The 11,996-nt window shown below is 34.1% G+C and overlaps 1 protein-coding gene across 2 annotated transcripts; it reads right to left on the reverse strand.

Moving 5' to 3' along the window:
- Positions 1-1,556: 1,556 nt before the first annotated feature.
- Papst2 (adenosine 3'-phospho 5'-phosphosulfate transporter 2) lies at positions 1,557-11,637 on the reverse strand. Of its 2 annotated transcripts, none has more exons than XM_074173541.1 (5): positions 11,134-11,637; positions 7,900-8,126; positions 5,921-6,054; positions 2,224-2,405; positions 1,557-1,783 (listed from the first exon to the last, which is right to left on the reverse strand). In XM_074173541.1, exons 1-5 carry the CDS (start codon positions 11,355-11,357, stop codon positions 1,609-1,611), a joined length of 942 nt encoding a protein of 313 aa, XP_074029642.1. In that variant the 5' UTR covers positions 11,358-11,637; the 3' UTR covers positions 1,557-1,608. The 2 variants fall into 2 exon arrangements, with proteins under 2 accessions (XP_074029642.1, XP_023015703.1); XM_023159935.2 differs by having other exon boundaries at positions 5,828-6,054; positions 11,134-11,630.
- Positions 11,638-11,996: the final 359 nt, after the last annotated feature.

Here is an 11,996-nt window from a genome sequence, read left to right on the forward strand (position 1 = left end):
TATTTATTTTGTGAAAATTCATATTAAATGTAGGATAGAGAAAATAACTTTTTTATTTGTTACCACCGGCTTCGGTTTATTAAACCATCCTCAAGTAAACTGACGCAGTTTGACAAAAAAAAAACCTGAAAAAACTTTTTTTTACCAACATACAATCGATTTAGGGGATAACCGTGTTTTCTTATAAAACCTTACCGGATGGTGTGGACAATAATATTCGCGTTCATAAAATGACAAATCATCTGCGGCATTTCTCCAATTAGGACCATAAGGTTTTTTCAAAAGTGCATCGACATCGGAAATATTTTCTTTTTTAACCTGCACTTCATTCTCAAGGAGCTCTGGAATCTCAGCTTTATTTTTAAACCGCAAACACACTAAATCACAACAAGACTGCTTCACGTTCAAACAACTACTGACAAAAATCGTATGTGTACGTGAACAGTAACGAAACCGTGCACATACGAACAGGATCTAACAAGTTTTGAAACCGTAGCATGCAATGAATAACATAATACTATTGGATCTATGCACCTTTCAAACAGCACTTACGGCAGTGGATTTACACACTTTTGTAACAGTGTTTATGAAGAATGTAGCTAGTTTTGGAAACGTACTATTTTTTTAATATCATAGTTTTACTGGTATTTGGTCCACTACAATTATATAGGTATGTGTCAAAGCTGTCAAAGAAGATATTGTCGCCATTTTCTCAATTTTAGTGAAACATGGATCTAATTAGTTATGGAAACGCACGCCTCATTAGTTACCACCGGTTTCGGTTTATTAAACCATCCTCAAGTAAACTGACGCAGTGTGACAAAATTACCTGAAAAATCTTTTCTTTACCAACGTACAATCGATTTGAGGAATAATCATGTTTTTTTATAAAACTTTATCGGATGCTGTGGACAAGACTATTCGCGCTCAAAAACGAGTCTTGAACTGGTTCAGAGTCTCTAAAAATTGAGCAACTTTTGTCATTTCTATACAACTTCTGACATTCTGAGATGGCGATGATGATGATGATGTTGGCGGAGTCGGCAAGCTATTTACTTCTGAATGGAGAACGGCGTTTTAACATAGTAATGAAAAGGAAATATTTGCTGCAGTACGGGCGTACAGAATCAGACAAATGAATTTATTTTATCTTCCGATAGACGAACTTCAATTCAAATTCTTGGTCGCCTGCTTTCCCCAAGAATAACACAAGATGCATGTATCCTACAGAAATATTGGTTTCGAATTCATCATATATACAATTCACAGGTTGTTACTGAATATCTGGATAGAACGTACCCAAATAGATGGATTGGTAGTAAGGGTCCAATTCGGTGGCCGAATTCATCATATAACTGGAATTGAAAATATTCTGGCCAATGTGCTATCTCATTTCGATTTTACTCACCTACGTGCAAAGTCTTTCAAGAATAATCAAGTGATACATCTAAGTTTTATGTAGAGCATTGAACTGACAAATACACTATCATTTAATCGAAATTCAGTTGTGACTAATCTATTCCGGGACAGATATCTGAGGAAATAACTCTATAAAATTGTGGTTCGGACATTGAGAAATCAGTTATTTATTATAATTTGCACATACTACTACACTTCTATTGAATAATGTCTACTTTTCGCCCTAGAGAAAGTGAATTTTGTCCTCAAAGACTTCAGGTATGCTTTAATAAGCATTTCACACTCTACCATAGAAAATGGATGGTTTTTACTAAATACATTTAGGTAAATTCCCGTTAAAACAAGTAACCCAGACCATAAATACCTGAAACAAAGAAAAACATCATTTCATTTGGTCGTTAACAAGAACTAGTTTTTAGAATCAAAATATCAGTTCAACATTTTGAAACAATCAATAGATTCCATCAACAATAATTCAATGATAAAAAAGAATTGAATAAATATCCTCTGTCAAATTTTTTCTCCACTGATGAAATTGAAAACGAGATCAAGTGAAGTTGCTATGAACACCCAAGTATTAAACACAGCTAAAGAAGCTCTTGTATAGTGGAATACGTGTTGCGGTTCATAAACACAATAAAGTGTAAATGAGTACGTTTATCATGTAGTTTCATCGAGTATTGGCCAATTTCATAACAAATCCTTCTTTTTGTTTCCTATGGTAATAACATCTAATGTAATCAATAAGAAAAGTATAACTGAACTGATTCAATATCTGAAACCTGATTGATATCTAATACTTACTGGAATGTAAATGGTTTACTGAAGAATATGAACGATATGACAATAGTGACTGCTTTGCGACAAGTTGTAACAGTAACTGCTGCAAATGCACCTACTCTTCTGACTAGTGTTAAAACGATTTGAATTCCCAAGTAGCCCGTGAGAGAGAAAATGAAGGTATAACCATAACTCCTTTTAGGATCCTGAAAAAAAATTCATTTGACAAAAAACCATAATGGAAATATGAAAGACAGCTGGAAATAAATTCCTCAAGTCTGAACAGTTGCACGTATAGTTTGTTTTGAAGTTTATTCTCTGAGTGATGTAATATTTTTTCCTTAATTCTCACCTACTTCTCAGAATTTCATAATTTTTTCAATTTCAATTTATTCACATACCATAATTTACAGAATTACCATGTTATAATATAAAAGTATTACATTCCACTTCAAAAACAAACAACCCACCTAAGCAATTCAATTGCTTGTGTTGTGGCCTTGAAATATATCTAAAGCGGTTTAAGATAGATAGATAGATAGATAGATAGATAGATAGATAGATAGATACATTTATTTCAACAGAGTATTTTATAATCATTCACAGGAGTGGCAGAAAATTTTTGTCTGAGAAATACGTCAAAAGGAAAATTGTAAAGATATCAAATATGTGTACATATAAATCTAAAAATGAAGCATTCAAAATGAATTGCTTCAAGTTTCAAACACGATTACAAACATATTAAAATGTGCGTCATATTGCGCATGATTACTGAAAGTAGAGATAATTTCTATAAATACATAGCGCAATTTTGAATAAAATTTTGTTTCATAAATTTCCACAGGCCAGAAAATATTCATCAGTATTGTAGGGCTCCAGATCACATAAGAATTTTCTTACAGATTTCAGAAATCTGTTAGCAACGACAATATCTTTTATGTTTTTCGGAAGATTATTATAAAATTTCATTCCAGCGTAGATAGTGCTACGTTCATATAGGGATTTTGCATGGATGGGATATGAGAAGTCTTTTTTTTGTCTTGTCTCGTAAATATGCGTTTTGCGATGTATGTCAAAATGGCCTGGATGATTGATAATAAATTTTATCGATTCATATATATAGATTGCTGACACAGTAAGTAGTTTGTTGATTTTAAAGGCTCCTCTGCAGGAATCTCTTGTATTTATATTAAAGATAATTCTGATAATTTTTTTTTGACATAGGAAAACTCTATTAAACCCATGACATGAGCCCCAGATGATTATCCCTTGTCTCATAGCGGAGTAAAAATTCGCATAATATACTGCAACTAGTGCTTCAAGATCAACATTTTTTTTAGAACTCTCATGGCGTATGTTACCGAGGATAGTTTATTGCAAAGGTTATCTATATGACTACTCCAACTTAAAGTGTCATCAATGTATAGTATATGCCTAGAAACTTCACTGAAGTATTACAAATGATTTTTTGATTGTGCATAATTATGTTTTGTGGTGTTTCTATACTGTTATTGACTTTGAACATGATACAATTTGTTTTTCCATCGTTCAGAACTAACTTATTCTCTAAAAAATAATCTTTGAATTGTTCTATTATTTTGCTACCTTTTTTTATAATATCAGGTAAGTGTTTGTGGTAACAGATCAACTACATTAATATTGAGAAATACAAACAGAAATTAAAGGGAAAAAATATGAAATAAGAAAATTAAAAGTATAAAAAAAAAACTACGTATTCATGATTATGCAGATAATAACAGTAGAAGGAAAAACACGACGGCAAGAGAGGATGAGGTGCTTGATGAGGATTTGATTCTAACAAAAGAGACAGTAAAGAGGTGATATTATCAATGACTGATGATTTGTTGTTTTTGTTAGAAAATTTTGTTAGAAAAAGCACTTTGGATATCTTGACTTTATGAATTTGTATTGAGTATTCTTTACTTAGAATCTGTTTTCTGTTTAAAATCTGAATGAACAGATATAAAACATATTTATAACTTTCTTATTAGTCAGTGGGCTAAATTTAATCTTTAAATGTTCAAGCCCGTCTCGGACACAGTAGGTTGAATGGACTGACGTCTATCAGAAAACAACCACTCCCCTGGCTATTACCACGAAGAGCGTTGGATTATATCCGACAGACGTCAGTGCAGGAATCTTCACAGAAAATTACCTGCATATGCAATTGGCAACATAACTGAAAGAGTCGACCATCAATTTTGGAACGGGCACACTTGCAGACCGGTTTCGGGCTCATTAGCCACTCATCAATGCAAGATAATGGCCATCATCGACCTAAAGTCAATGATATTCCATAATTGAAAATCGGAATTCTTTCAAAGTATTTTATTCCTCTTCCTAAGTTGGGGCGAACAACAAAATGTCACTCCATCTAGTGGACGAGGTGCTAACCAACTGCATATCCGAAATTTGCCTGATTCCTCTGAATAAGGAAGAAACACTTTCTCATTAGTCAGTGGGTTAATGCTTGAAGACTGGCAGTAAACAAATTTAAAGAAATGAACTTCAAACGTTCAAGCCAGTCTCGGACACAGTAGGTTGAATGGACTGATGCCTATCAGAAAACAACTACTCCCCTAGCTAATACCACGAAGGGCTTTGGATTATATCCGACAGGCGTCAGTGCAGGAATCAACCCGCAAAACCTTGTGGTTATTAGCAGTTTGACATGGTAACTTACAAAAGTTATTTATAAATTTATGTAATACCTTTATGTCGGTTAAGAATGAGATGAGTGGTTGTGATGTCCTTGAGATTTTTGGCTATGTTCAGCTCCAGCCTTTGGACAGTATATCACAAGTACATTGGACACTCTACTAATATGTGTTTTACTGACAGGTCTGTCTCGCATATATCGCAGGATGAGATCTGTTAGGCAGTTATTAGATACTCATGAGTGAGCCTTGTATGGCTGAGGCGACAGCTATTTGATGGCTTCTGATTTTAGTTAAGAGTTTTGTAAGGTGTTAATACGACCTGTTTAATTTCAGCTAGTTTGGAGGATTGTTGGGACCATACGTATGATGATTAATGATGAACACTTCGTTGGGTGTTGTTCTTGACCCTGCCATGACATGTACTTGTAGCACAGCTTCTTTCGCACTTTGATCGGCACCTAATATTTAATGGTTTTTTTTTTTGTTTAAACGCCCTGTTCGCCGAAAGACAATACAATTCAAAATGTAAAATAAAATTTCAAGAGCATCACAGATATTGACATAATGAACTGACAAAACTCAAACAGTTTTTAAGAATTCGTTCCATCAAATTAGATATAACTGACAAAAAAAATGGTATTTTGGTTTTTTTACCATTTAACAAAATAATGGGCTGATCGATATACAACTTTGGCGTTTTTCTAGATTTTCATGTACCGACTCGAACTGCACACATCAGGTATGACAAAATAGTTGATTACTGATTGATCAAATTGAGTTTTGAGTTTTTTTACACAAAACCCCGCCGAAACTTAAGATCAGCTTGGCCAGTGGTTTTGCTTTCAACAACGTTAATATTTTTCCCATTCATTAAAATATTCGACTGTTTTGGGTACTGGGTCTTGCTAAATAGAAAATTTTAAACTTGAAAGAATGATATTGCATACCTGAGAAAAAAAATGGAGACCTTCAGCAAAATCTCCAGAGATTACCATAACACAAAAAATATAAACAAATCCTAGTGAGTAGGAATATAGTACCACTTCTGCATTAGCAGCTCCGTAACTCTTCATGGATTTCTCTTGGACATTGCCAATAATTGCATCACATAATAATGCCACAGATATCATTATAACCCCTTTTGTATTGAAACTAGGCTGTACATGGGAGTCCGCTGAAAAGGAAATGAAAGTATTTAGCCAAAAGATTTACAGGCAACAGAATGTCTTGATGATCATAATAGTGGAAAGTACTGTAGAATACGCTTCAAAACTTTGTCGTGACACCTGGTATAATGATCAATTTTAAACTTTATTTTGTTTGACGGGCGGGTCATGATTAGTGAGAACAAAATCCGGGCTGGTGAGTCATGGAAGAATGGAACTTGTAGCAAACGTTTCGTATGCTATTGCGTTCTACTTGTAGAACAATACTTGTTCTACAAGTTTTCCATTCTGCCAAGGCCTACCAGCCCAGATTTTGTTCTCTCTGGTCAAAATCAAGCTTGCTTAAAATATTAATTTATTGTACCCGAAAAAGTTGAACTCAACAGATATGCTCAATACCATTTTTAGTCGCAGAAGCAGTCAAACCGTTTTCTCAAATTAACATACTCTTGCATGGGTTGAAATAAAAAAACCTCTAAGCAGCTGAAAGAAGAAAAACCTTTTTCGCTTTTGCTGCCGAGAAAAAAAATGTTTGAGTTCAATTGATGTAGGATGCGCAAAGTTTGTCAAAGGATAGATACATAGATAGATAAATTTTTATTTAATCACGTTATGAATATACATTTGTGACAAGTCATAGACAATTGGTACAAATTAGTGTGCAAATAGAGAGAAAAATATAAAAGCATCATTAAATATAAATTTTGAGAATGCTTTACAAAATAGTTAACAAATAAAGAATGGAAGTATAAAAAGAAAGAGATTCTTAAATATAGTAATATAAAAAATTAAGGCTATTTAGTCTGAATATGTACTTTGCATGAAATCATGTAAAGAATAAAAACAATTTCATATAAAGTACTCTTTGTTTTTCCTTTTGAACAAATTAAAATTCAATTCAGTCATATTATATGGAAGGAATAACGAATCTAACGTTCTACACCAGCCCATAAGGCGGAGTTCAAAATGGGTGAGACACAAATTAAAAACAATAGAAAAAATGAAGATTTTGAGAGTGAGGAATTCCATAAAGACAGCATTAATGCTGAAATCGGGAAATCGCTTTAAAGTGAAATATCAACGGGGGAATTTTAGGTATTACAATATTTTAAACTAGGTTCATAGTAATCATACTATCATATCAGGAATTTTGTTACCAGACATTTTGAAAAGTGTCTATGAAAGGATTCAAGATGATGAGGAAGTTCAAGATACCACCTAGGTGATAATAAACAAAGAAATGTACAGTTACATACCTTTTGCGATGCCATATCAAAAGCGTATGCGTATGGTTTCTTACTTCAGGGTAATAACAAACCAGGATGTACCCACTAGCTTCATAAAATGAATTATAACTAATCATAAACTCTATCTGCAGTTGATTCAGTAGGATGCCCAACTGCGCCACCTGCAGACAAAGTCCGGGAACAACTCCACAAACACATACTCCGGGGTGGGACTCAGAATAATAATGATATTCCGAAGAGGTGCATAACATGCTCAAGTTCAGGTGAAAAACACCTTACACCTCGATTGTCATGTGAACCTACGACTTTGTAGGTACGTGTGGCAGATACCCAACGGAAAAACAACAACAACCCAGTTAATGCTACGCAGAAAGCTGAAGCTGTTTGTTCTGGATACTCGGACGGTTCACTTCGTCTGAAATGACCTGCATGGTAACGACCAGGGGCAAGTATCCCGAAACCAGTCTATCGGTGGTCGTCCCGACCAAATGAAATTAATTTCTACTTTTCATAAACAGGACGTTACTCGTGACGAATCTTCCAAATGGAAGACGTTGCACAGGCGCCTGATGATACATCGATAAGTTATAAAAATTTCATACGAACCTAAAATAAATGTCGTAAGCCCAACACACATTAAAACGGCGGCCATGAAATCCAGTGGTCCGTACTGTTTTCCTTGTATTAATATTCCTCCTGCTAGAACAGGAATCAGTTTGCAACATTTGAATATCACCTGCGTTGGATAATTCAAATAACCTAGAGAAGCATTTGAGAAGCCCATTGTTCCCAAAGTTAGCAGAGCGAGTAAAAGATATGTCTGGATAGGTATTCTGCAAGAAAAACGACCTTAAAATAAAAAAAAATTACATGGTCTGAAAGAATACATATCAGGCAGTGCAATTTGAATACTATGAAATATTGGAAGATTCTAATGATGACATGTTGACATATTTAATTTTTTTACCAGAAATACGCCTGAGAAATATGTGCCTAATGTAGAAATGTCTGGTCAACTACCATTATCAGAATCATCAGCCAGAGAGATAAATTATGGCAGCCTTTGGAGAGTACCCCGTCCTCGGGCAGATACAAACTAAAAAGCCTGATGTAGTCTTCTTCGACATCAAAGTCAGTCGATATTCGTCCTGGGGTTTTTCCTCCGGCTGAACCGAATATCCCACAAAAAAGGGGACGAAAAACGAATAAAGTATCGAGTTTTATTCTTCGAACTCCACAAACTCTACCCCTACCACTCTTTCAAAATAGTTGTTCACTAATCTCTGATCTTAAGATCATAACGGCTTGCCTCAAAATGGCAGAAATGCGAAACATTGACATTTTTTCTTCGTTGTCTACTTAGGGCACACAATGGACTTGTTTCATGATTTTTGGTTTACAGTTCATTTGGTAGTAATTTCCAATTGAAAAATAGTGAATTTTGTTTCAGCTCTCTAAATAGCGTTGTTTTCCCATAATCAATTATTAAAAATCGGATTTTCTAGGCCAGTGATGTCACGGGCCTAATCCCGCTTCTTGTTCGATTAACCAATAGGAACAATACAAATAATGAACATTGCCAAATTGTAGAATTCACGGAGAGTGCGTATAAACAGTTTCTGATTCATTCGTGATTCAAAGTAAAATCACACTCACTTCTGACAACTAAATCTAAGAAGAAAGTGTAAGAAATGCACTGGAAGAGAGAATTAATTATACATGGGATCCAAATAACACAAAACGCAATTTTCATGTTGGTATCACAGAAATTTTAATAATGGAAGTGTATATGAACCCCTTAACGTTTAAATTCATGAAAAAATTCTCCATATAAAATGAAATGTACTTGAAAACCATGGTTCTAAATAGAATTTAACGAGCTATATGTTTAAATAGTTCTCGAAGGCTCATGAACCCTAATAAAATTCAACGTAATATATCATATATTCGCCATATTGCCACCCAGTCAGCTATCTTTCTTGAATGTATGAGACAATGTACTCTTTTTAATGTTTCATAACTTCGTATTTTTGTTAAAATAATTGACACTTGGCAACACCGCTATAGACACGTCAATTTTATTGGCCAACAGACACGCGGCCAATTTGAACTCTTGGTTCTCGAATTTTTCTTTTTTCTGCAAATATAAAGAGATATTTGGACCGATTAGGCTCGATAAGTATAATATACCCCCAACTCGATCAGTCTATAAGCAAACCAGTATCATTTTTAATAGCACGAAACAAGCCCATTCTTGGACCCAACGATCCCTTACTTCACAGTTGTGGAGAATGGTTATTGGTTAACGATGCTGGCCTTTCGAGCTTCGGGTACAGAGATTGACCAGCAACCCCGTTTTTTAGGAAAAAAATTAATAATAATTACCCTCTAATTTCTATACCTTTTGACGTAAAAATTCAAAATTGTTATCATCCCCCAATAAAGTTATTCATTATTATTATACTAAAAAGGGGGTTTACCTATTCGCCTAATGGGTATAGAGTAGCAGAGATTTCCAAATGTTGTTTCTCGTAGACCACTTTAAAAATTTTATGGGTTTCGGTGGATCTCCTGCTGCTACATTTTTACCATGTTCTACTGAAACGTGTCAAAAATGTGTAGATCTAACGATGAAAATTTGCATCACGGTTGAGTTCTAGTCCTAAATTCGAAGTGGTAAAATGAAAACAAAACTAGCATATTTTCTTGTGCTTCATTTATCAAAATAGAACTTGATAGACTCGATGGAATTGAAATTAAAAACTAATAATGTACCGTAACTTTAACGGTTCAAATCAACAGTGTAGGGAGTTGAGACTGACCTGAACAAATTGTTCCTTTAGATGATTTGATTTATAGCCAGTCTTCAAGTATGCCCACTGACATAACACCTAGCTACAACCAAGATTGCCATCGACTCAATGGTAGATTTGATTTTTCTGTATTCCAAATTCCAGCAAAATACAAACCAAACTATACTAAGATAATGCAAAAGTGGTATGTTTTTAGGAGAAAATGGTTATTACTCACTGTAAAGATTAACTTCATTCTCACAATAACCACATTCTCGCTTTTTGTTTTTAAATCACCAATTATAATATTCCCCACAAATGAAGTCACCGTTTATTGAAAGGCTCTCAATTGGAATGAATTCAGGGAACTTTTTGGCAAGAAAAAATGCTGCAATTTTCACAGCAGCAAGGGTCTAATAATCCTGAATTATGTGTAGTCCTATTGAGCTATAGTATTTTGTGACTCTTTACCTATTACTTTCTGCTCGGAAATATTATGATTTGTGAATTTTAAGGGGTATAATTTTAGGAGAGATAAGTTTTTGGGAAAAAAGTTTTTGCCTTCAAATTCTCCATTTTTATATAAAAAATTGTGGGAGTTTCCCATAAATGTTTGTATAAAGATGGAGAAGTGGAAGCCCAAAAATGTTTTAGAACTCGTAGAATATGTAAAAAAAAGAAAGATAGAACTATGAAAGACACTGTAAAAGGAACCTAATGAACAAATGTTCACTGAAAAACACAATTATATGCCAAATTATATCATTTAGTAACAGAAGTCAGCTTGCGCTACAAGATATATAATGTTGATGATAAAGAGTGATTGAAAACCTTTTAATATGTCAGACATATGGTTTTAACGGTTCCAGTAGACAAAGGGTCGAGTTGAAAAACAGCTTTAGCTGACACTTTGCCATTCGCCATAAAGTTATCTTCGTTTAATGTAAATATAAATTAGATATCCTTTATCTGTTGTTATGAATAAAGTCGAATATTATTATGATTAATTTGTTACATTAACTAAAATTCAAGATCAATGGAAACTTACTTTCTGCTACCAATTCTCCTTATTCTGGTCTCGACTAGTCCAAAAATGCTGTACAATCCAAATTGTACTAATGTCAAGAACCATCCAAAGGACCCAAATCCTTCGATTGTAAATAAGAGTTCCTGTATGTAGCCATAAAGTAAAAAACACAGGAAAACGGCGCTACTCAATACTAGGAATTCCCTATTTTTACTTGAAATATTGAGATCTAAACATCGAATCATTTTTTTTGAAGTTGAAGGTTTGGAATTCAAGTTTTATTTCATATTTTCTTTCATTTCAGTTTTGATCCAATAAATAAATTTATAGGTTATTTTATTATTTATTATTCAGGGTTGCCATATTTTATTTTCGTACTGAAATTTTCATAGTATGGTAATAAATTCCAGTGATTTGGTATTTTTTGTTTATGCACATGTTCCAAATGTAAAGGTAAAATTTTCACAAGCTTGCATAGACTCGCCGAACCAAAACAAAAATTTTAAGCCTAGATAATCATTGTAAAATTGATATAAGCTGTCATGCTGTTTGATTTTCTTGAACTTCTTAGAAATGGATTACATATTCGATTGAGGTTCACAGCTTCTTCTTTTCTGTTGAAATTATCCGTGTGTTTGTGGATTTCTATTGCCTATCGTACCAGTAGGTAGTCGGCGATGGTATCCCTGGTCGGGGGCAATGAGTTCCGTATTTTCAAACAGAATCCTGTAGGTTCCTTCACTAAGTGCATGTTCTGCCACAGCCGACAAACAAGTCAGCTGTGACATTTTCTCAAACTATGTCGGAGCGACATAGTTTGAGTATCCATTTTCATGATAAAAACCCAAAATTTGAAGAATCTTGGGAAGTAGCTCTCCGTAGAT

The sequence above is a fragment of the Leptinotarsa decemlineata genome, unplaced genomic scaffold (genome assembly GCF_025532065.1).
Source record: "Leptinotarsa decemlineata unplaced genomic scaffold, Ldec_3_MD MMD2_tig00000251_RagTag_RagTag, whole genome shotgun sequence".
In the NCBI taxonomy this organism is placed as follows: domain Eukaryota; kingdom Metazoa; phylum Arthropoda; class Insecta; order Coleoptera; family Chrysomelidae; genus Leptinotarsa; species Leptinotarsa decemlineata.

Bases quoted from the DNA above. Each gene is read 5' to 3' on its own strand.
- Papst2 (XM_023159935.2), bottom strand. From the start codon at position 11,357: ATGATTCGATGTTTAGATCTCAATATTTCAAGTAAAAATAGGGAATTC. The intron at 8,127-11,133 runs GTAAGTTTCCAT...TTTTTCTTGCAG, and splicing joins AGGAGAATTGGTAGCAGAAA to AATACCTATCCAGACATATC. The intron at 1,784-2,223 runs GTAAGTATTAGA...TCTTTGTTTCAG, and splicing joins AGTAAACCATTTACATTCCA to GTATTTATGGTCTGGGTTAC.